Raw genomic sequence first — 25,739 nt, 5'->3', positions numbered from 1 at the left:
CCAGATTTCCACTACCCTTTGTGTAAAGAAGTGCTTCCTGACATCACCCCTGAGTGGCCTAACTTTAATTCACTACCCACCCTCCACCTCCGATTACAGGTTTCCGCCAAACTTCCGCCAAAGTTCCGGCAATGCGGAGCGTGAGAAGTGGACTCATATGAGTGTGAGAAAGTGGGTAATTTTGACTTTGGGCAATAGCATAAAAACAGGCGATATCGACTCAGTCAGCCATTCTCCCCGGTGTCCTGGCCAATATTTACCCTTCAACCAACATCACAAAAACAGATTATCTGGTCGTTATCACATTGCTGTTTGTGGGAGCTTGCTGTGCGCAGATTGGCTGCCGCATTTCCTACATTACAACAGTGACTACACTTCAAAAGTGCTTCATTGGCTGTAAAATGCTTTGGGACATCTTGAAGTTGTGAAAGGCGCTCTATAAATGCAAGTTCTTTTGTTTCTTTTTTTCTTTTTTTGTTCTTCCGTTTGTTCTTTTTTCTTTCTTCCTTCATTCCTTCCTTCTTTCCTTCTTACTTTCTTTTTTCTTTCTTATTTATTTCTTACTTGCACCTTTCTTTTCAAAATAGGAGCCCGCTGGTCTGTAATTTCCCAACCAGCTCTCGTGAAACATGCCTGTGGTTCACTGGGCTCTGGGCACCCTCTGGCACCTTACCTAATTGGTTGTTCTTCATGTGTGAACCTTAGAGGCTATTTTGTCTGAGGGACACCATAGCTGAGCACAAATTCAATCCACTTTTCCTGTTCATACTGGAGACACTGGACAGCGATCGTGAACCCAATCACTTCCCTAGCCTACAGGGTACTGAGACATAAAGTAATAACCAGACTGGCGGAGGCTATCTGAATCTTTGTAACAAGCATGAGTTCTTCTAGATCTGTACAGCTCGGTTCCAAATTGAGCAGGAAATTTCCCAACTCAACCATCCACGGAAGCCCTTTCAAACATATTTCTTAAAATGTGAGAAGTGGGAAGGGTTTCCTGGGTGTTTGTCCAGATAGGCTGGATTGCCTAGGCGTAGCGGATTCTGGGAAATCAGGCGGGTTAGCGTGCACACCTGTACAGGAACCAGTCTCATTTTCCTATGTCAAATGGGGACATCTCCAACGTTAACTGGGAAAATCTCCCTTTAATGTCTTGTTAAAGTTTGCCTGATTTAAAGATGAGTATAAACTACATGGGGAGATAATTATGATTTGGAATGCACTGCCTGAAAGGGGAGCAGATTCAATAGTAACTTTCAAAAAGGAATTGGATATATGCTTGATAAGGAAAAAATTGCAAGGCTATGGGGAAAAAGTAAGGGAGTGGGACTAATTGGATAGCTCTTTCAAAGAGCCGGCACAGGCATGATGGACCGAATGGCCTCCTTCTGCACGCTGTGACTCTATGATAATAAGAGGTGTGAAGTACAGTACAGCCCCTACTTATAATGCTTATGTACATAAACTGTGATTCTGTGGCGACACGCCACCACTGGACATAATCCGCTCACGGCGGCATGGACAGTTTAAGCAGACGCCCCCAGCCGGGGGCCCTTTCCTCCAGCAACTTGTTTCCTGCAGGGACAGGCTGCCGGGAGCACTTCCTGTCTGGGGAGTATTTAAGTGGATGCGCGGGCTTTTCCAGTTTCTCTTTGCCATGAGGTTGATTAAAGCAGTTGTGTTTTACTAACTCTGGTCTCGACTCCCACGTTTGCCGCGGTATCTCAACACTGGTGACCCCGACGCTCAGGACGAATCCTAAGCTAGCATGGCGGATACAAACGCAGTCACGGTTAAACTACCGGACTTTTGGGAGAACCTGGCCGAAGCCTGGTTTGTTCAAGCTGAGTCCAGATTCCGGCTGAAACACATTACAGTCGACGCCACAAAGTACGACCACCTCGCCTCCTCTCTCACCTACGCCACAGTCCCCAAGGTTTGGGCAGCGCTGCAGGATCCACCAGTGGAACGCAAGTACGAACATCTGAAGGCTGCGCTCCTTACAAAATTTCAAACGTCCTCTTACCAGCGCAACTGCCAACTCCTTGACCTCCCTGGCCTTGGTGACGCTTCACCATCGGATCTGCTTTCCCACATGCTGTCCCTCTCGGACGACAAAAACACCGGCGCCCTCTTTCGCACGCTTTTCATTCGGCAGCTCCCCGCCAGCATCCGCCCGCTCATTGTGGAGTCTGACTCCACGGACCTGAATGAGATAGCCGAAAAGGCCGACCGGCTGCTCTCTGCGCAATCCGCTCGCGACGTCGCGCCCGACCTCACGACAATGACCACGCGGTCTTCCCGGCCCACTAGGCCCGACCGCCCTACCACTCCGGGTCACTGTTACTACCACACCCGTTTTGGCACTAGGGCCCAACGCTGCACGCCACCGTGCACTTTCAAATCCTCCCCCCACACCGGCCCCCGCGATGGCCGCGGGGCAAAAGGGGCCTCTACTGTATGTCACCGACGACAGAACCAACCGCCGATTTCTGTGCGACACAGGGGCCCAGCACAGCATCACCCCCGCCTCCGCCCTCGAAATCCAACGCGGCGCACGGGTTATCACACTGGCCGCAGCCAATGGCTCTGACATCCGCACATATGGCACCTGCATGGTCAAGCTCGACCTCGCAGGCCGCCGCTACCGCTGGGAGTTCCTCACAGCCAAGGTCCTCTGCCCACTCATCGGCGCCGACTTCCTACGCACCCACGGCCTCCTTGTCGACATTCCGAGGCACCGCCTCGTCGACATCAACACTATGGCCCCCATCCCCGGCGCATTCACCCTGGCCCGTTCGGCCGGCCTGACGATCTACTTCCTCGCCAGAGCCACGGATGACTACTCGGCACTTCTAGCCGAGTTTCCCGCCCTCACTAACCCGACCTTTTCGGCCAAAGCCGTCAAACACGGTGTGGAGCACTATATCCCCACCACCGGCCCCCTGGTTTCTGCCCACGCCCGCAGACTCAACCCGGCCAAGCTGGAAATCGCGCAGGCCGAGTTCACCACCATGGAACAACTCGGCATCATCCGCCGCTCCAGCAGCCCTTGGGCCTCACCCATCCACATCGCCCCCAAGCCCGGCAGAGGCTGGCGCCCTTGCGGGGACTACCGCCGCCTCAACGACGCCACCACCCCCGACCGATACCCGGTGCCACACATCCAGGACTTCTCGGCCCGACTGGCCGGACGAACCATCTTTTCCAAGGTCGACCTGGTGCGCGGTTACCACCAAGTCCCCGTACACCCCGCGGACATCCCCAAAACGGCCGTCATCACCCCATTCGGCCTGTTCGAGTTCCTGAGGATGCCCTTCGGCCTCAAGAATGCAGCCCAGGCTTTCCAGCGCCTTATGGACTCAGTCCTCCGGGACCTGAACTTCCTATTCGTCTATCTAGACGACATTCTCGTGGCCAGCTCCTCCAAACAGGAACACCTCGAACACCTTCGCATCCTGTTCGGGTGCCTAGCCCAACACGGACTCATCCTCAGCCCAGCGAAGTGCCAATTCGGCCTAACCGAGATCGATTTTCTCGGTCACCACATCACCCCTGCTGGGGCCGTCCCCCTGCCCAACAAGGTGCAGGCCGTCCAGCAATTCCCCCGCCCCAAAACCATCAAGGGCCTCCAGGAGTTCCTCGGGATGGTGAACTTCTACAACAGGTTCATCCCCAGAGCTGCAGCCCTCATGAAGCCCCTATACGACTCCCTCCGAGGTAAATCCGGCAAGATGGACGTAGCCTGGACCACTGACACGTCAGCCGCCTTCGACGCCACCAAAAACGCGCTCGCCGACGCCACCCTGCTCGCGCACCCGAGGGCCGATGCCCGGGTCACGCTCACTACCGACGCCTCCGACCACGTGGTCGGAGCCGTGTTCAAGCAGTGGGTCAATGGCGCGTGGCAGCCACTTGCCTTCTACAGCCGCCAACTGCGCCCCCCGGAGGTCAAATACTCTACTTTCGACTGCGAGCTTCTCGCGCTCCACCTGTCGGTCCGCCATTTCAGGTTCCTCCTGGAAGGCCGCCCCTTCACCGCGTACGTGGACCACAAGCCGCTCACATACGCGATGGCCAAGCACACCGAACCCTGGTCCGCTCGGCAACAACGCCAGCTCGCGGCCGTGTCCGAGTTTACTACGGACATCCAGCACGTCTCCGGTAGAGACAACATTGTCGCCGACTGCCTTTCCCGTCCCACCACCTGCGCAAATCACCTCGCGGTCGACTACGCGCAACTAGCAGCGGCCCAGCTCACAGACCCAGACCTCCTCTCGGCGGCTACCAGCCTGCCAGGGCTACGCCTAGCCAAGGTCGCGCACGGGCCCGAAGCCACGGCAGTCACTTGCGACGTCTCACTCGGCCAACCCAGGCCGGTCGTCCCTGCAACCTGGCGCCGCCGCATCTTCGACGCGCTACACGCGCTCTCCCATCCGGGTGTCCGTGCATCCGTCAAACTCCTCTCCCAGCGTTTCGTCTGGCGCGGCCTCAGCAAAGATGTTCGGACTTGGGCCACCTCCTGCCTCGCCTGCCAACGGGCTAAGGTACAGCTACACACAAAAGCACCCCTGGGAGACTTCGAGGTACCCAGCCGCCGCTTCGACCACGTACACGTCGACATCGTCGGTCCTCTGCCGCCATCGCAAGGCCAAACTTATCTCCTCACTATGGTCGACCGCTACACACGCTGGCCTGAGGCAGTGCCGCTGCCCTCCACCACTACAGCAGACATCGCCAGGGCGTTCGTTAACACCTGGGTCGCAAGGTTCGGCGTACCAGCCAACATAACCTCCGACAGAGGCGCCCAGTTCACCTCCGAACTCTGGACGGCCACAGCACGCAACCTCGGGGTGACGCTCCACTGAACCACGGCGTACCACCCGCAGGCCAATGGGCTGTGTGAACGCTTCCACAGGTCACTCAAGGCCTCACTCCGCGCCGGTCTGCAGGACAGTACCTGAACTGACCACCTACCGTGGGTGCTACTAGGCCTACGCACCGCGGTCAAGGAAGACCTCCAGTCCTCGGCAGCAGAGTTAGTCTATGGACAACCGCTGCGCGTCCCAGGCGAATTCCTTCCGGAGGCCACCACACCTTGGTCGGCCGAACAGCAGCGGCTCAACTCTTTCTCTTCCACTCAGCAGTTCGCCCCACTTCTGGTCAACCGACACGGCGAACTCGCACCTCACGTCCCGCCAAACTTACAGCAGGCGCGCTTCGTCTTCGTGCGACACGACGCGCACCATGGGCCCCTGCGACCCCCGTACGACGGACCGTACGAGGTACTACAAACCGGGGACAAGGTCTTCAAGCTGCGACTCGGCGGCAGGGTCGACACAGTCTCCATCGACCGGCTCAAACCAGCACACACAGAACCAGGGGAACAGGTCCCCGTGGCCCGGCCTCCAACTAGAGGCCGTCCCGCCAGCAAGCCAGCACAGCCGGCGGCGAACCGCCCGGCCCCACCAACTAGGCCGGCGACCACTCAGAGCCGTTCCGGCAGAACCATCAGACCACCGTCACGACTTGTCCACTCCTCCTAAGCGGATTCTGGGGGGAGCTCTGTGGCGACACGCCACCACTGGACATAATCCGCTCACGGCGGCACGGACAGTTTAAGCAGACGCCCCCAGCCGGGGGCCCTTTCCTCCAGCAACTTGTTTCCCGCAGGGACAGGCTGCCGGGAGCACTTCCTGTCTGGGGAGTATTTAAGTGGATGCGCGGGCTTTTCCAGTTTCTCTTTGCCATGAGGTTGATTAAAGCAGTTGTGTTTTACTAACTCTGGTCTCGACTCCCATGTTTGCCGCGGTATCTCAACAATTCCAACATTACACAAATGGGTTAAAATTTTTAGGGGTAGATTTTTAAGCTCAGAATCTCAGAAAACCACAGGCTGAGATAGCCTGTCCATTGATTTCAGCAGTTCTCCTGTGTGTACATGGAACTCAGCCCTCCTGTGGGGTAATTTTAACCTTACTCATCAGCTGGGAATCCCACGGGATCGGGTGGAACCCCGGTTTTATGCCCGCCAAATATTGCTCTCCATCGACTTCAATGGGGTGAAAAACCAGCGTTGCACCCGATCCCGTCAGTTACCTGATGGGCTGGTCTGGTTAAAATTATCCCCATATCAGCTCAATTTCAAAAGGTTATAGTATGAATAGTCTGCCGCAAATTGTCCGTTAACATCTGACATTGGAGGAAAAATGGCTCCGTGTTAGGTAGCCCATGTGTGCTGAGGTATTACAACGTGACATATTAGCGTCAACCAAGTAACCTTTGCATAAATTTCTCTTTGGCGTAAAGGACTGTGAAAAATCTTAATGCACTGCATCAATATCGCTATCAAAAGCAGCAAATCCTCTGATTGTAAAATCCGAATTGTGTTGGTTTGACAACATATCACTGTTCATTGTTTTTAGTTCAGTACCATTGCCTCCATATGAAATATTTTGTATGCCAATGTGCTTGACAATGCTTTCTATATCACTTCCGAAAGCAAGATTGCATTTGATTTGATTTTGGTACCCAATACATTCATATTATACAAAAGCAAAATACTGCGGATGCTGGAAGTCGGAAATAAAAAACAGAAAATCTTATGTTCTTAAAATGCTGTAAAATACTCAGCGGGCCAGGAAACTGAATGTTTAGTCTCCTTTTGGAAAGTAGCATTCGGGTCGAACACAAAACTTGAAAGTAACAATTTTTTTTGTTGTTTTCTCTTTGATTCTTTATCTTCTTCTAGGAGTGCAGCTCTGGTCCTTGTTTAAATGGTGGAATGTGTCAGGATTTAGTTGATGCCTACCTGTGCATTTGTCCAGACGGATATGGTGGTGAGAACTGCCAAGCTGACCTCGATGTTTGTAAAGACGATGCACTGAGCTTCAGCCATTGCCTCAATGGAGGAACATGCCTGGATGGGCCAGGCAGAAACTTCAGTTGCAGGTCAGTGAAACTCCAGTCAAGTAGCATTTTTTTTCATGCTTACTTAAATTTGTTCGAAAGCAATGAAACTTTTATTTTAGGATGGGCGTGGTGGGAGGGTGGCGGAGGGCAAGAGAAAGAGAGGATGTTATAGGACTTTGGTGAGACCACACCTGGAGTACTGTATACAGTTTTGGTTTCCTTACCTAAGGAAAGATATACTTGCCTTAGAGGAGCTGCAACAAAAGTTCACTAGTTTGATTCCTGGGATGAGAGGGTTCTCCTCTGAGGCGTGAATGAGTAGATTGGGCCTATAGACTGTGGCATTTAGAAGAATGAGAGGTGATCTCATTGAAATGTATAAAATTCTTAGAGGGCTTGACAGGGTAGAAGCTGGGAAGATGTTGCCCCTAGCTGCGGAGTCTAGAACTTGGGGTCACAGTGTCAGAATAGGGGATTGGCCATTTAGAGCTGAGATGAGGAGAAATTTCTTCATTCAAAGGGTTGTGAATCTTTGGAATGCTCCACTCCAGAGGGCTGTGGATGCTCATTTGTTGAGTATATTCAAGACTGAGATCGATAGATTTTTGGATATTAAGGGAAGCAAGGGATATGGGGATTTGGCGGGAAAGTGGAGTTGCGGTCGAAGATCAGCCAGGATCTTATTGAATGGCAGAGCAGGCCCAAGGAGCCAAATGGCCTACTCCTGCTCCTATTTCTTATGTTCTTATGTTCTGGGTGGAACGGTGAGATACAACATCTCACCGGGAGTCATGCAGCCCAGGTGCGCTAGAATGAAGGCTAGGCGCGATCACTGTCCTAAGTTGGTCCGCGGGCCTGTTTACCATAAGTGCATTGAGCTGCAAGCCTTTACTTACCGATCCTCCTGCCAGTGGAAACAGTTTCTCATTATTTACTCTTTCAAAACCCGTCATGATTTTGAACACCTCAATTATATCTTCCCTTAATCTTCTCTGCTTGAAGAAGAACAACCCCAGCTTCTCTAGTCTCTCCTACAGAGTAGTCTGAAAATAATTAGTTTCTTTGTAACATTTTCCCAGATTGACCAGTTTACTCTCCTTTAACACTGGAATCAGTTATGCTATCCTGCTTGGCAGGGCTTGCGTTAATGAATACCTGCAAGCCCTTGACACCCAGGTGCTGTATGTAGGCATTACTTGTCACAATGACTGCCCCCTTTCCTGCCCTCGCTCCTGCACCCCTAAAATATATGTTGATAAAATATTGCTGTGCTCCTCCTATTCTTGATCTCCTGAAGCGAGAATCAGAGAATACTGTTCAAACATGGAGCTCTGTCATACTCTGCACCTCTCCTCCAACCAATATATAGAGACATGAAATGGCTATAGACAGAGAGGAGACACAGGCCATGGTCAATGTTCCCTGTAAGCTGTACGGCCGCGAAGTGCCCCAGGGGTCCTGCGCAGCCAGCTTGCCGGCTTTTCAATAGAAAAAACGTGCAAGCGCAGTATTTTGAATGGGCTGCGCAGCCCCTGAAAGGGGCCGAGTGGCCCAAAAAAAAAATTACAGGCAACACTTATTATGTCCGTGTGTAATTGAGACACGGACTGCAGGAGTTGGTTATAACAGGTCTTTACTGAGTGGAGACAAACTGGAACTAATTATGCAAAGTTACTACACAGGCTTATATACAGGGGTGGTCACTACTGGTACTGCAGTATACAGGGGCTGCAGAATATAGTTCCTTCTGCAAAGTACATACACTACAATTCCTCCCCTTTTAGCTAAACAGTACATAACATTCGATTAATAATTAAATAACGTATTTACAATTACATTTGTCATATACATTAGCTGAAGTTAAGCAATTATAAGTTCAGTCTTTGAGGAGGCTTCCTGATTCTGTCTGGGGTATCAGGTTCTTCTGGCAGAGTTGATTCGGAATCAACGTCGTTGTTGGGTTCGTCTGCTTCCAATATTCCCGATTCTGAGGTAGATGCAATTTGTACTTCGGTTTCATCACCAGGTGTATCGGATCGTGGTGTGGAATTGACGTTTTCCAGTGACTCTAGAATCTGGTCAGCATGGCGTCTTACAATGCTCTCTCCAACGTCCACGGTATACATTAGAGGTCCTTGCCGTGTACAGATCGTTCCTGGCTGCCATTTCTCTGTGCGGTAGTCCCGGGCCAAAACTGGTTGACCTATCTTAAAACTCCTGGTCGGCCTTTCATTCATATTCTGAAACTGCCTGTTCTCCACATCTCTTCTGATGTTTGGCTTAACCAAATCCAAGCGGCATCGTAGTCTTCGATTGAAGAACATCATGGCTGGAGTTTGGTTGGTAACCGCATGTGTCGCATTCCGGTAGGCAAACAAGAAGTTATCCACCTTGTGTTGTAGGGGTATGTCTTCATTACACATTGCCTTGATAGCCTTCTTGAATGTTTGAACGAACCTCTCAGCCAATCCATTGGTGGCTGGATGATATGGGGCGGGTGTGTAATGCTTAACACCATTGTTCTTTAAGAACCTCCGGAACTCTTCAGACACAAACTGTGGTCCATTGTCGGAGAAAATCTGTTCAGGCAGCCCATTTCTGGCGAATATGGTTCGTAAGACTGTGATAGTTTTTTCTGTGGTGGTTGAGGACATTTTTATTACCTCTGGCCACTTTGAATGTGCATCCACCACAATTAAAAACATCGAGTCCATAAATGGACCAGCAAAATCAATGTGCACCCTTTGCCATGGAGATGAGGGCCACTCCCATGGATGTAGAGGGGCTTGTGGTGGGGCGTTTTGGACCTTCTGGCATCCTGTACAGCTCTTGGTCATCTCTTCGATTTCTCTATCGATTCCCGGCCACCACACAAACGCTCTGGCTAAGTTCTTCATTTTTACCCCTCCCAGATGACCCTCATGAAGCTCATTGAGCACTCTATCCTTCAATTTGGGTGGAATTACTACTCTGGATCCACACATCAAGGTTCCTCTGCACACTGACAGCTGTTCTCTTCTCGGCGAGAATGCTGGCAACAGTGGTTCGCCATGTGCTGGCCATCCCTTCACTGTTAAAACATAGACCCAGGAGAGTGTCGGGTCATTTCGTGTTTCCTTTTCTATGTTTGCATTCGACACAGGTAGACATTCGACTATGGTCGAGTGGAATATCTCCACTGGATCCACTGCAGGTGCTTCTTCCACCGTCGGCAGCGGTAGGCACGACAATCCATCAGCATTCCCATGCTGTTTAGTTCCTTTGTACTCGATGTCATATTGGTGTGCCCCTAGGAAAAGGGACCACCTCTGTAGCCGTTGTGCTGTCATTATCGGGACGCCCTTCTGAGGGTTGAAAATGGAGACAAGAGGTTGATGATCAGTTAGTAGAGTAAATTTCTGACCGTGCAGGTAGTGATTGAACTTCTTCACCCCCCACACCAGGCTGAGGGCCTCTCTGTCAATCTGGGCGTAGTTACGCTCGGCTGAAGTTAACGAGCGTGACGCAAAAGGTATCGGCCTCTCTGAACCATCAAGGAATTTATGTGACAGTACCGCTCCAATGCCGTAGGGAGACGCATCACACACCAGTCTTATCAGTAGTGATGGGTTGTAGTGAGCCAATACTTCTCTTGAAGTGATTAGGTCTTTACTCTTCTGAAAGGCCCGCTTACATTCATCGCTCCATTTCCATGCTACTCCAGTTTGTAGTAGGGCGTTCAGTGGGTGCAGAATTGTGGACAAATTCGGCAAAAACTTATGGTAGTAATTCACCAATCCGAGGAATGACCTCAGTTGCGACAGATTTTCAGGCGCTGGAGCCTTAACTACCGCTTCAATTTTGTCAGGGGACTTATGTAACCCCTCTTCATCAATCACGTGGCCACAATACGATATCTGTTTCTTAAAAAACTCACAGTGGGGCGATTGGCTCGTAGCCCATGTTCTCTTAGTCTAGTGAGCACCTGCTCTAGGTTGGCAAGGTGTTCACTGTCATCTTCACCTGTCACTAGGATGTCGTGCAAGTAACACTGAGTCCCCGGAATCCCTTGCAGGACTTGTTCCATCGCTCTTTGCCATATCGCCGGAGCTGATGCTACTCCGAATACCAGTCGATTATACTGGTAAAGACCTTTGTGAGTGTTTATCGTGAGAGACTTCCCAGAGGATTCTTCAACCTCCATCTGCAAATATGCTTGTGCTAGGTCAATTTTTGTAAAACGCTTCCCTCCAGATAGTGAGGCGAAAATATCTTCTATCCTCGGGAGAGGATATTGTACTGTGTGAAGGACTAGGTTCACCGTCACCTTGAAGTCCCCACAGATGCGAACCTTCCTTGGCTCCTCAGACTTATTGTTTAACGTTTTCTTCATGACAGGAACGATGGGTGTCGCCCACTCGCTCCAGTCTACCTTAGATAACATGCCTGCATTCTCCAGATTCTCCAGCACTGCCTCGACGGCTGGGCGAATTGCATATGGTACCGGTCTTGCTTTGAAAAACTTGGGAATTGCATTCTCTTCTATTTTTATCGAGGCGGTTACGCCTTTAAGAGTTCCCAGTTCTTGTTGAAATACCTCTTTGGCGTTAGCTAAGATTTTTGACAATCGACCAGGTGTGACGTCGTCATCCTTTTTACCAACCACCGTCAGTGCCTGAATGGAGTGCCAGTCTAAACTTATCTTTCTGATCCATTCACGTCCCAGTAACGGTGGTCCACCATCTTGCAGTATGTACAGATACAATTTCTGTATTTCCTTGCCGTTGTATTCGACAGGCACCCTTATTTTCCCTCTGGGGTATACTTTTTGCCCCGTATACGTCTTCAAGACAATGGATGTGTCTTTCAAGGGTATGTGTGAGAATAGCTGCTCGTAGTCTCGTCGATTCATGACGGTCAGGGCTGATCCTGTATCCAATTCCATTTTGACTTGGGACCCTGCTATCGTGAGGGTGACCCAAATGGTTCGGTGATCCTCTTTTGCGATTACGTTGTGAAGTTTTAGACAGCTTAGTCTCTTGTTCCCGGATTCACTATCGCTCATCTGGTCTTCGGAACTACTGTCCGTCATCTTTTGTACTTTCCTGTACTGTTCCTTAGTAGCCTTTTTGTTGTCGTTAGTCTTCTTCCCAGACCTGCAAACTCGTGCAATGTGTCCCATCTTTCCGCATTGCCTGCATATTTTGTCCTTGGACCAGCAGTCCTTCTGGTCATGGGTTGTTCTGCCGCAGCGATAACATTTTCAAATCCCCGTGACATTTCGTGGGTGCTGTATTCCTGTGGCTTTTGCTGTATATCCGCAGCTCCCCTTGCTGCTGCTTCGTATGATACTGCCACGCTGAAAGCCTTATCTAGCATCAGCTCTTTCTCTGAGAGTAACCTCTTCTGGGTTCCTTCACTCAGGAGTCCACAGACAAATTTGTCCCGTAGAGTATCTGTCAGTCCTGCTCCGAACTGGCAGTGCTTTGATAGCTTGCGTAGTTCCGTAAGGTAATCAGCATTGCTCTCATCTTTATGCTGATTTCTCCTGTGGAATTTAAATCTTTCTGCTATCAGCAGCGGTGTAGGATTTAGGTGTTCCTGTAGGATATCAACAATTTCGTTAAAACTCTTTGCCATCGGTTTGGCTGGAGTAATCAGGTTCCGCAATAGGCCGTACGTTCTTGCGCCCATTAAGTTTAGTAGTACCGATGCCTTTTTCTCATCAGCTACTTTGTTTGCCTCGCAATATACTTCGACTCTTTCCACATACGTGGTCCAGTCTTCTATTGCATTACCGAAGGCAGTGATATTGCCCGTCTTCGGCATCTTGGAAATCTAAGATGGCGCCTCCCGTGCTTTGCCTTCATCCCAGATTTAACAAAATGGTGCCTCCTGCGCTTTCCGCCTTCTCCGCTGGTGCTAGCGCTGTTACTGGCGTTTTATGCCTTGATGGCGACGCCCTATGGTCTTCGCGCACTTCCCCCCGCGCTGCTGCTAACAACGCTCTCCGCGGTTCCCGTGGCAACTGCAGCTCCTCGCGGCTTTCTGCGCTTCTAATTTCTTTTATTTCCCCGTTGTCGGAGCAACCCTGCGGGTCACTTTCCTCCCTCTTCTCGGGTCTGTACGCTGCCCGGCTTCGTAGCACCGGCTGCGCCCTGTGTGCTCCACCCTCTCTCTCTCTCTCCTCTTCCCGACAATGCTGCTCGGCCCCGTTGAAAAGCCACCCGATCGAGCTCTAGCCCGCCGCAGCCCAGGAAGGATCAGTGTACTACCTGCCACCAGTCCGATTAGCTGGAACACCATCGACAGGATAACCAAGCCCTGCTCTCGACAGCCTCTCCTGCAAATCTTTCACTCCGATGAATCAAAGGCGGTTGCCCATGGTCGACGCCCGTTTCTTCTTTTTCTTTCTTCCTTCTGGCCTCGACCTCTGACAACTTCGCTTCAGTGATGGATCCCCATGAGGTGGTGCAGACTGTAGGTAAGTTCGGATCTGCTCGTCGCCAGTATTATGTCCGTGTGTAATTGAGACACGGACTGCAGGAGTTGGTTATAACAGGTCTTTACTGAGTGGAGACAAACTGGAATTAACTATGCAAAGTTACTACACAGGCTTATATACAGGGGTGGTCACTACTGGTACTGTAGTATACAGGGGCTGCAGAATATAGTTCCTTCTGCAAAGTACATACACTACAACACTGAGCATGATGAGGGTTCAAAACCCATCCCGGGACTTGAGCACATAATCTAGGCCAACACTCCAGTGCAGTACTGAGGGAGTGCTGTACAATCAGAGGTGCCACCTTTTGGCTGAGACGTTAAACCGGGGTCCCGTCTGGCCTCTCAGGTGGACGTAAAAGAGCCCATGGCACTATTTTGAGGAATAGCAGGGGAGTGCTGCCAGGTTTCCTAGCCAACATTTATCCCTCAACCAACATCATTAAGACAGATGATCTGGTCATTATCACATTGCTGTTTGTGGGCTCTTGCTGTGTGCAAATTGGTTGCCGCGTTTCCTACATTACAACAGTGACTACACTTCAAATGTACCTAATTGGCTATAAAGTGCTTTATAACGTGATAATGAAAGGCGCGATATAAATGCAAATGCACATGTAAATAAGGAGCCTAACGCCTGGTTCAGGTGCCTGCTGCAAACTTGGAGTGCCTACCTCCTCCGCTGCAATGTCTTCATTATGATGAGGTCCGAGGCCAAATATCCGGGGCTCCTCAGACCTCACCATTTGTGCATGGGGATATAACGTTACGGCAGGAGGAGGGAGGCCCAAAAATGGGTGTTCCCGAATTTAAAGAAAGAAAGACTTGGGGCTAGAAATTCCCCTCGAGCCCCGTCTGGGGCGCTAAATCAGAAAAGCTGAAAAAGTTAGCGCCAGGCAGTAACCTCTTCCAGCCTTTCTAAAATTCTCACTTTTTGCTCCAAGAGGGAAGTGGAGCACTAAATCAAGCGCTCCACTTCCTTCTTGGAGCGCAAGGGGCGGGGGGGAAGTTCACGACCCGGGGCGCACGGCTCAGCAGCACCACGCACTGGACCGCGTGGCGCTGACGCATTGCAGGCGCTCGTCCCTGAATTAAAGGGAAGGGCCCCACGCTGCGAACTATGCAGTTTTTTTTTAACTTACCTGCAGCACCAGGAGCAGCCCGGCACTCAAGCAGAGTGTCGGGCTGACCGATCACGGCACCAACCCTGCATCCGGAGCAAACAAAAATTTTTCCAAAATACCGAAATTTTTTTCAAGGTGGCCGGCCACCTAACTTTTAACTTCCATCCTGCTAGAGGCCGGCCACCCTGCTCGGGTCCCCTGCAGCCGTCGCTGTCATCGCCCGGTGCTGCTGCAGGGGGCGAAGGCGAATTTTCCTGCCAGGCCGCTACCGGGGCAATGCGCCTGGAAATGATGTCATGATCTCCGGGCGCATGAGATCGGGACGCAACCCAGTAGCGCCGTGTGGTAAACCACGTTCACTATCGTATCACTGTTAGTAGTTAGCACTGTTCACCACTGTTCGTTATAACTGTATCACTGACCACTATTGTATCACGGTACGAGGTCGCCTCTTGCCACACTGCTATACCTGGGATGACCACTGCCGACTCCGCCTTGGCTCCACCCACCAGGCCAGGTATAAAGGTGAGCGACTGGCTGGTATTCCTCCTGCTTGGATCGGATCACCCACGAGAGTGGGCTCTGTTATTTAGTCAATAAAAACCTTTAGTCACCTTCGTAACTCTTCGCCTTTTTATTGGAGGAATTGATAGGTATATCAATTTTATTGACTAAATTTAATGATGTCCGACAACGAGTCACAACCGGCGGAGGAGCCACCAGCGCAGCTCCCAGGAGCACAGCCACACCAGCCAGCTTGGCTGCGAGCCCTCAGACCGCCGTACCTGGACCTGAACCCACGAGCAGCAAACTCAGCCGCAGACTTTAAACACTGGCTGGTCTGCTTCGAATCATACCTGAGAGAATCCAGCGTCCCTCAGGCATCCAAACTAAGTGTCCTGCAGGCACAACTGAGCCCGAGAGTATACACTCTCATCGAGGACATGACCACCTACGAGACCGCCATCAACCTGCTGAAACAGAAGTACCGGACCCCGGTAAACTACATGTACGCTAGGCACCTCCTAAGATCACGGCCGCAACAGCCAGGAGAATCAGTAGCCGAATTCTCACAGGCGCTATATGCACTCGCCAGGAACTGTGACTTTAAATCGGTGTCGGCAGCCGAAAATACTGAAGATAATATCCGCGACGCATTCCTGAAAGGCCTACGGTCCGAGTACTCACGGCAAAGACTGCTGGAAGCTAAAGACCTCAGCATGGAAAAAGCTGAAGCCCTCGCTATCTCCCTGGAAGTGGCCCACCAAGATCAGGAAGCATTCACCAGGTACTGCTCGCGACCCTGGGACTCGGGCCCGACCCCTACCACAGCACCCTTCCCAGTGCCGCCCCCGGGACCTACCTCTGCGTCGGCGTCCCGGACCCGACCGGCCCCGCCACCCCCGGCACCGGCCCCGACATCGCTGGCTGTTTTTTTTGTGGCCAGGAGAAGCACCCGAGGTCGCGCTGCCCAGCCAAGAACTCCATATGCAAAACCTGCCTGAAGAAAGGCCACTTCTCCAAGGCCTGCAGGAGCGGATCCTCAGAGGCCAGCAGTGCCGCATGCGAACTATGGGGGCGGCCATCTTCGTTTAGGGCAACTGAGGCCAGCATCCCCACACATGAGTCATGGGGGTGGCCATCTTTGATTAAGGCAACCGACCCCAATAGTGCCTCATGTGAGCTACGGGGGCAGCCATCTTCTCCGTCATTTTGCCCTACCTCGTGGGAGACGCCATTTTACTCACCACGCCCGACCGCCTCGCCCGCAGATGACAACGACTCGCTCAGCTACACACTAGCTTCCGTCACCCTGGACCAAGCCCGCCCGCACCATCTGTCCAAGTCAATGATGGACATCAAAGTGAACGGCCACGCCACGACCTGCCTGTTCGACAGCGGAAGCACGGAGAGCTTCATCCACCCAGACACGGTGAGCCACTACTCCCTCTCTGTCCTACCAACGCGCAGCCGAATCTCGATGGCATCGAGGTCCCACGCCACGGACATCAGCGGCTACTGTGTCGTGACCCTGTCGGTTAAGGGCACGGAGTATAAAAACTTTAAACTCCTCGTCCTCCCCCATCTCTGCGCTGCCGTCCTACTAGGGCTGGACTTCCAATCCCACCTCCAAAGCGTAACCCTAGCATACGGTGGACCCCTCCCCCCACTCACAGTCAACAACCAGCAAACGTTAAACCGCCCACCGCGTAACACCTGCAGCCTCTCCACCCTCAAGGTCCCGCCACCCTCTCTGTTTGCTAACCTTACCCCTGACTGCAAACCCGTCGCTACCAAGAGCAGGCGGTATAGCGCCGGGGACAGAGCCTTCATTAGCTCTGAGGTGCGGCGCCTCCTGAAAGAGGGCATTATCGAGGGGAGCAGCAGCCCCTGGCGTGCCCAGGTCGTAGTCGTAAAGACCGGCGATAAAAACCGCCTGGTCATCGACTACAGCCAGACCATAAACAGATATACCCAGCTGGATGCATACCCCCTCCCCCGCATATCTGACATGGTCAATCAGATTGCACAGTATAAAGTATTCTCGAACATCGACCTGAAGTCAGCCGACCACCAACTCCCTATCCACCCTGAGGACCGCCAGTATACCGCCTTCGAGGCGAATGGGCGCCTATACCACTTCCTTAGGGTCCCCTTCGGTGTCACTAATGGGGTCTCGGTCTTCCAAAGGGAGATGGACCAGATGGTTGACCAGAACGAACTGCAGGCTACATTCCCCTACCTAGATAACGTCACTATCTGCGGCCGCGACCGGCAGGAACATGACGCGAATCTGGAGAAATTCCTCCGTACGGCCCAACGGCTGAACCTCACCTACAATAAGGAGAAATGCGTGTTTAACACCACGCGCCTTGCCATCCTCGGCTGCGTAGTGGAGAACGGAATCATCGGCCCCGACCCAGAAAGAATGCGCCCCCTCATGGAGCTACCCCTCCCCCACTGCCCTAAAGCACTTAGGAGAACCCTGGGGCTTTTCGCCTACTATGCCCAATGGGTACCCAATTACGCGGACAAAGCCAGACCCCTCCTGAAAGCCACTTCCTTCCCCCTCATGGATGAGGCGTGCGCGGCCTTCTCCCTCATTAAGGGAGACATAGCCAAGGCCACGATGCACGCAGTGGACGAGTCCATCCCCTTCCAGGTGGAGAGCGACGCATCCGACTTCGCCTTAGCCGCCACCCTAAACCAGGAGGGGAGGCCAGTGGCCTTCTTCTCAAGGACCCTACAGGGCCCCGAGATCCGACATTCGTCGGTCGAGAAAGAGGCCCAGGCGATCGTGGAGGCAGTACGGCGCTGGAGGCACTACCTGGCAGGCAAACGATTTACCCTCCTCACCGACCAGCGTTCGGTGGCTTTCATGTTTAATAACAAGCTGAAGGGCAAAATCAAGAATGACAAGATTTTGAGATGGAGAATCGAGCTCTCCACCTACGATTATGAGATCTTGTACCGGCCAGGCAAGCTGAACGAATCCCCTGATGCCCTTTCACGAATGACATGCGCCAGCGCGCATATCGATAGGCTTCAGACCCTCCACGACCAGCTCTGCCACCCCGGAGTCACCAGACTCTACCATTTCATTAAGGCCCGCAACCTGACCTACTCCATCGAGGAGGTCAGGACCATGACCAGGAACTGCCAGACCTGTGCGGAGTGCAAACCGCACTTCTATAGGCCGGACCGAGCAAGCCTGATCAAGGCCACCCGCCCCTTCGAGCGCCTGAGCATCGACTTTAAGGGGCCCCTCCCGTCCTCTGACCGTAATGTGTACTTCCTCAACATCGTTGATGAGTACTCCCGTTTCCCCTTTGCCTTCCCCTGCCCCGACATGACCAGTAGCACGGTCATTAAGTGCCTGAATGCCCTCTTCGCCTTGTTCGGGTTCCCGAACTATATACACAGCGACCGGGGCTCCTCCTTCATGAGCGAGGAACTCCGGCAATTCCTCCTAGAGAGAGGTATTGCAGCAAGCAGGACCACCAGCTACAACCCCAGAGGTAACGGTCAGGTGGAAAGAGAGAACGCGACGGTATGGAAGGCCGTCCTCTTAGCCTTAAAGTCTAAGGGCCTCCCAACCTCCCGCTGGCAAGAAGTCCTCCCGACAGCGCTGCACTCCATCCGGTCATTACTTTGCACGGCCACTAACACCACCCCCCATGAACGAATGTTCGTTTTCCCCAGGAAGTCGACTACGGGAACCACTCTACCAACCTGGCTGACCGCCCCGGGGCCGGTCTGGCTGCGGAAACACGTGAGGGCCCATAAAACGGACCCCCTGGTCGAGAGGGTGAACCTCCTGCACGCCAACCCCCAGTACGCCTACGTGGCGTACCCAGACGGGCGGGAGGACACTGTCTCCCTACGAGACCTCGCACCCTCAGCCGATCCGGAAACACCGCCACCACCCCCCCCATCCTCAGCCCAGGTAGACGGCATGCCGGAACCCCACGAGCCCTCGCCGACCACGCAAACACCAGCATCAACACCGGATAAGGCACCAGCACCGGATAAGGCAACACCACCGCTGCGGCGATCGGAGAGGCTTACGAAGCCTCCGGACAGACTGACCTACCAGAATTGGTAGTACACTTCACCCCGCCGGACTTAATTCTAAACAAGGGGTGAATGTGGTAAACCACGTTCACTATCGTATCACTGTTAGTAGTTAGCACTGTTCACCACTGTTCGTTATAACTGTATCACTGACCGCTATTGTATCACGGTACGAGGTCGCCTCTTGCCACACTGCTATACCTGGGATGACCACTGCCGACTCCGCCTTGGCTCCACCCACCAGGCCAGGTATAAAGGTGAGCGACTGGCTGGTATTCCTCCTGCTTGGATCGGATCACCCATGAGAGTGGGCTCTGTTATTTAGTCAATAAAAACCTTTAGTCACCTTCGTAACTCTTCGCCTTTTATTGGAGGAATTGATAGGTATATCACGCCGCCACTAACCTCCCGTGGAATTTGACAGGAGGTAAGTGCTGCGTTCAGGCGAAAAGGCCTTTGCGTCCCGTTAGCGCCCCCCACGGGAGGCGCAAAGGAGGGGAATTTCTCCCCCTTGCATTTCTATAGAGCCTTTCATGACTCAGGACGTCCCAAAGTGCTTACATCCAATGAAGTACTTTTGAAGTGTGGTCTATATTGTAACGTAGGAAATGCCGCAGCCAATTTGTGGACAGCAAGATCCCACAAACAGCAATGCGACAATGACCAGATAATCTGTTTTAGTGATGTTGATTGAGGGATAGATATTGGCCAGGACACTGGGGAGAACTCCCTTGCTCTTCTTAATATAGTGTCATGGGATCTTTTGCGTCCATCTTAAAGAGCAGACGGGGCCTCGGATTAACGTCTCATCCGAAAGACGGCACCTCCAACAGTGCAGCACTCCCTCAGTGCTGCACTGGTAGTGTCAGCCTAGATTTATCCCCAATATGTTTTCAAAACTAAAATAATGTGAACTAAAGTTATTGTGCTCATGTGTGGAAGTAGTGATATGAATATAAAATGCTAGAGCCAATTCCCAATTGTGTGCGCACAGCACAAAGCATCACCCATCAGGAGTGTACATCATAGGGAGTCTGCCCATGATTTACTGACAGTGGGCATTCAGAGAATTGGCCCTGGAGTGTTTTAATTCCTGCTGAGGCACTGGTGGAAGGCCTCCCTCATGTATTACATGTAGCAAAATTATAAAGTTGTTGCTTCTGAACAGGTTTATGATTCTACTGCACATAATACACATAGGAACATCAGCCATTTCTGTCATCATAATCAGCCTCCAAGTATTAAGCAATGTTATTAAAGCAAAGTGTATCACGTAATGAATACTAGAAAGTGAAATTTCTGTGTACTCTTTAGTTTATTTTAGTGTTGCTCTAATTTATGTTCCAAATTACTTCTTAGAAGTTTCATAGGGAGTAACCAATAGGTGCAGGGAGTTAGAAGACAGACCTTTCACCTCTGGGAACAGATTTCAAATCCACCTCAGATTGATGGGGTAAAAGTATTTCTTTGCTGGGAGATTCCCACAGTAAAAACTGCCCCTAAATTTGCACTAAATTGCCTGAGAAAATTCAGTGAGGCTGCTATGTTGCAGAGCAGTGTCCCACTGGATGAATTAGGTTATAGCTCCATCTCCGACTTGTGTTCCCATTTAGCAAGGGCTCCATTATTGGAGTGCAGTCGCACTGAATTTGCACTTGAAAGATCACAAAGGAAAAAGAACTGTCTATAGAGAAGTGGAAGCACTTCTGAGGCTGAAGCATAGGCACATTTGTGGGACAGGGTAGAGGGCGCGTTACTCTACAGTTGGCTGTGCTGCAACTGTTCTAAGGTTGATCGATGCTGAAACTGGGTGGCCTGAAAGGCCAAAGTGTTTCATTCTCTAGTACTAAGAGCTTGTGCCTTTATATTTCTCTCATTAACAATCCTCATAGTTTCTCTGAGGGAGAGTGCCCACCTTGTTCCAAAGTTGGGTAGCTTTATGCGGTTGGATTCACTCCTGTCTGTGGGAGCTTGCTGTGTGCAAATTTGCTGCCCCATTTCCTACACCACAACAGTGACTGCATTTCACAAAACACTTCATTGCCTGTAAAGTGCTTTGCCATGTCTTAAAGTCGTGCAAGGCACTATATATTGGAGTCAAGATGGCGGCCGAGACGGTCCGGTGTTAGCGCGCTCTCCCTGCTTCGGGCGGCCCACTCTCGCCACTCGCTCCCGCAACCGGAGCGAAGTGTTCGGTGAGTCGGGCGGAGGCAGCGCAGCGCGGCGAGCAGCAGCAGCAGCCACAACAACCCGCTGGAGCACGTCGGCCGGCAGCTCCTCGGCGGGAAGGCATTCCGACTGGGAGGGGGGGAGCTGAGCATGGCGGCCAGAGGCCGGACCGGAAGCGGGAGAAGCAGGCCCTGGGCCGTCGGACCATGGAGCCGGCGACGGTGAGGAGGAGGCCGCGGTGATCGGAGCATTCACATCCCGACGATGTGTTCGGCGAGTCGGGCGGAGGCAGCGCAGCGCAACGAGCAGCAGCAGCAGCCACGACGACCCGCTGCAGCACGTCGGCTGGCAGCTCCATGGCGGGAAACTCGCAGTCTGACTGGGAGGAGGGGAGCCGGGCATGGCGGCCAGAGGTCGGATCGTGAGCGGGAGAAGCGGGCCACCACATGTGGAGCCGGCAACAGTGAGGAGGAGGCCGCGGTGACCAGGAGGACGGAGCGGCTGAGGGACATCGTGCTCCCACTGCCACTGGAAGCCATTGAACTGACTTTCTGAACACGGCGCTGTAAGAATAGCTGACGTGTCCCTACGGGGAGTAAGCATTCCATTGTACTTGTACTAGTACCGGTTACATATGGCAAATAAACTTGAATTGAATTGAATTGAATTGAATTGAATTAGATGAAAGTTCTTTGGGGGGAAAATTTGTTAGCGACCAGTTTGGGTTCCTAATATTGCCTGGGCGCTAAATTTAGCGCCCGACGAAAAATAGCACTGGCAATCACTAACTTCAGTTTTAGCGCCCCAAGAGAGAGGTGGAACACTAATTCAAGCGCTCCACTTCCTTCTTAGAGCGCTAACCCCGAATATCGGGGCGGTGCGCTCTGCAGCGCTATGCACTGGGCCATGTAGCGCTGCCACATGGAAGGGCTCTTCCCCTCATTAAAGAGGAGGGCCCAAGCCGACAAAACTGCAGGGCCCTACCTGGACCACCGGGGATCGGGGTGCCGTGCCAGGAGCCCGGCCCTCAAGAGGAGTGCCGGGTTGCCAGATCGTGGCATGGACCTTGCGTTCAAAGACGCAACGGGCCGCGACAAGTAAGTCGGCCAATTTATTTTTCCCCCGCCCACCACCTCCCCTTTACTTACCGCTCTGCAAGCCTCCTGCTGCTCCGTTCCTGCCCCCTGAATTGGTTACTGTCATCGCCCGGCGCAGATACAGGGGGAGCGGGACAATTTTGCAGGCAGGGCAAAAATGGAACGCTGTGCATGGTGATGACATTGTCATTGCCTGCGGAGCGGGGCGTTACCAGTTACCGCCACCGCTAAACTCCCGCTGCATTTAGCGGGAATCATTAGCGACGCCGAGAACGGCCGAAAAGTCGTTTGCACTAACGAGAGGTGCAAATGTACCGAAAATCTAGCCCTATTCTTTCTAACCAAGTTGGAACCATTCAAAGTCATTTCAAGTAGGATAGCTGGGAGAGACGGGATACTTCCATCTAATTAGTCTTGGTTTGATTCCAAGCCGGGTTACAGAAGTGAAAAAGCAATGGGAGGAACCAATCTGCCACTGAGCCTTCTTAGGGCTCCCATTAACAAGAGGCCCATTAGCTGGCATGCCTTGTACCAGTCCTACTGTATTTGTATTGATAGTAATATTTCCTTTTTTTTTATTTATGGATTACCCTCTCTAACCTTGCAGTAAATCAGATTATTTGTCTTTTCTATCACAGGCCTTTATATTGGCCTCAATCCCCAGATTGTTCTGTCAGCTGCAGCCTTTTTGTCATTTGTTATTTTATTGATTTTTCTGCAGACTCTGCAACGTTCAATTTTTTTTTGTCCACAACCACTAACTCGACAAGAAGAAAAAAAAAATCTCCTTTGGCAGATGTCACTGTCCAGCTGGGTATAGTATTTCCAAGCATAATTTTCTTGTAAAGGTAACTGAATCAGTGTAGAATGGCAATGCTCACAGTCATTTTAAAACTCCCAAATTGCTTATATAGGGATTTAAAAATAATAAAATACACTGAGCAGCCTGGTCAGATTAAGGATTTTTGGCTGAGGTTTTTCAATACACTGAGGTCCCATTCTCAGACAAGCTCCCAGAGTCAGGGGCAGATGGAGGTGAGCTACGGAACCAAAGTGTGTAGATGGAGTTAAGATACAGATCAGCCATGATCTAATTGAATGGCGGAAGAGGCTAGAGGGGCTGAATGGCCTACCCAGGTTGCTCTTGGGTACCTCCATAAGCAAAATAACTATCGCCAGTTTATTGTCTAGTTTCTTTTCTGAGTAATGGTGTGTGATAGAGGAGTGAGAATAATATCATATGACAAAACATTGCAATCAATTGTTTTAGCATTCCTCATTAACTGTAGATTGTGCATTGAAGTCAAAGGTGATGAATTTGATTGGAACTCTGCCGTGACTTGCCTAGCAAGCACTATGAATGCTTTTGTGATACTTTCATTGTGCAAGTCAAGTGTCAGCTCAAGGGAGCCTGCTCGTGTTGCAAGCCAAGGTGAGGAGCATTTGTTCTCCACCTCCAATCTGATAAAGTTTACGATCCAAATCAATTGTAACTACAAAACACAATTTATAGAATATTGACATGTGCCTCTAGTGAATTAATTGCTCGCTTTCTGGTGTGTTAACTGAAAGTCTTCATACAATCGCAATTCTTCTAGTACACATTATATGACCAGAGATAGGCTGTACCCAACTCTGAGACAGATATCTGTACTAACTCAAAACTGATCAATGCAGATTGGCTTCATTTTGATTTAAATTTTCAATCCTATTTTTTTTAACCTGTTCCTGCAAAGGTATGGCAACAAAAACTTGTGAATTCCTATTGCCTGATAGCTGTACATCCTATAACCACCCCGTCACTCCTCTCTCAACCATCTCCAGTAACTTGATGTACATTTGATTGTCAGGTACCTAAATTCTGCCCCAGTGTTCCTTAATGGGTCCTCACTGGTGATTTATACAAGATCAACATAATGGCCTAGAAATTCAGTTTGGAGCGGCCAGCTCGCTCGCGCCACTTGCGACCGCCGGAAATTCAGTTTCAGCGCCCCAACTCAAAGGCGGCCGCTATTCAAGGGTTTCGGCGCCCCCGCTTGGGGCGCTGAAACTGAATATCGGCGCGCTAGGTGCCGCAGCGCCACCCGCTGCGGAGCGGCAGGCTGCGGTACTGCAGGCCTTCCTCCCTCTCTTAAGGGGGAGGTGCCTGCAACAGTGAGATCACCGCTCGCTAGTGCCGGCAAATGAGCCCGGCACCACAGAGAAGTGCCGGGCTCCCGGAAAACAGCCGGCAATGCCGCGGGGGGGGGGGGTGGTGGAGGTGGCCGGGGAAGGAGGTGCGGGCAGGCGGCCGCCGAAAAAGCGGCCGACCGCACCTCCGCCTTAACTTGCCCCACTAACGCTACAGGACGGCCCCGTTTTCTGATCGCTGTTTGCGGCCGCTGCGGAAGAGGCGGCCGCAACTAAATATGGTGGTCGGGCCGGTAGCGGGGCACTGCGCACACCGATGACGTCATCGGTGGCGGCGCAGCGCTACTGGTTAACGCCGCCATTACCGCAGCGCTGAATATCGGCGAAAGCTCAGCAAGTGGCGCAAAAGCCCTCTTTGGGCGAAAACTGGGCGCAAAGCCTACTGAATTTCTAGCCCAATATGTTTTGGCTTATAAAGGATAAATGACATCCTCTCAAACTGCTAGACAATTTGGGCAAGTGCTCCCCATGATTCCAGTTGGCAAAGCTCCACCTTGGAAGTATGAGTCCATAAAGTTAACCTTTTCGGAAACCGTCCTCAATATCCACCATACAAGAGCCTTGTTGGTAACAGCTACACATTGACTGGATATTGAATGGTCAATAATCAGACCTAATTTATTCCTTTCTCATCGCAGATGGGTACTTTGTATTTCCAGTTCCAAAATGCGTAACGTTACATTTATCTGCATTCATTCATAGAGCATCGCCAGTTTGATCCAGCCTTTTATGTTCAGAGATCTTGATGATTGCCAGACTTGCATCACAGTGGAAAGGCAGCTGCTTGTATTTCCACGTGCAGTGTTTCAAAGTCAGCCATAACACCACACCCACACTGATTGTCATTCTTGAACCGATATTTAATCTAGGTTGTCTGGAGTTCTTGTTTACATGGTTTAGGTTTAGTTGTTGCCTTGGCAGTTCTCTTGTGGGCAGCAGCTATGTTTAATTCTGGGCTTTAAACTGCGCTGACAGACAATTATCTAATACCAGTTTTTCCACAAGGACTGAGTGGAACATATTCACGATGGATGTAGTGCAGGTCTTTCAGCCGTGATCAAGATAGTTTGAGCAGGGAGGATTCCTGCAATATGTAGGCCTTAAGTTTCCTCCGTGGGCGCAACTCGAAAGTTAGAGCCAAGAATGCGTCCAATGTCATCGATGTCAAGTTACGGCCAAGTCTCCT

At 51.5% G+C, this 25,739-nt stretch overlaps 1 protein-coding gene across 11 annotated transcripts in view; it reads left to right on the top strand.

The window, feature by feature from the left end:
- LOC147112361 (protein eyes shut homolog) overlaps positions 1-25,739 on the top strand; it is a 2,879,641-nt gene that overhangs the window by 2,467,795 nt on the left and 386,107 nt on the right. For all 11 annotated transcript variants that reach the window (XM_085996555.1, XM_085996552.1, XM_085996547.1 and 8 more), the window contains one exon: positions 6,755-6,954. In XM_085996555.1, the coding sequence (XP_085852681.1) occupies positions 6,755-6,954 (200 nt within the window). The remainder of the gene's footprint in view (positions 1-6,754; positions 6,955-25,739) is intronic.

Source organism: Somniosus microcephalus, chromosome 9, assembly GCF_052327205.1.
Source record: "Somniosus microcephalus isolate GS21.2 chromosome 9, FLI_Smic_1.0, whole genome shotgun sequence".
Lineage (NCBI taxonomy): Eukaryota > Metazoa > Chordata > Chondrichthyes > Squaliformes > Somniosidae > Somniosus > Somniosus microcephalus.
Note: the sequence above shows the minus strand (reverse complement) of the source record. Positions and strands in the feature narration are given on the sequence as shown.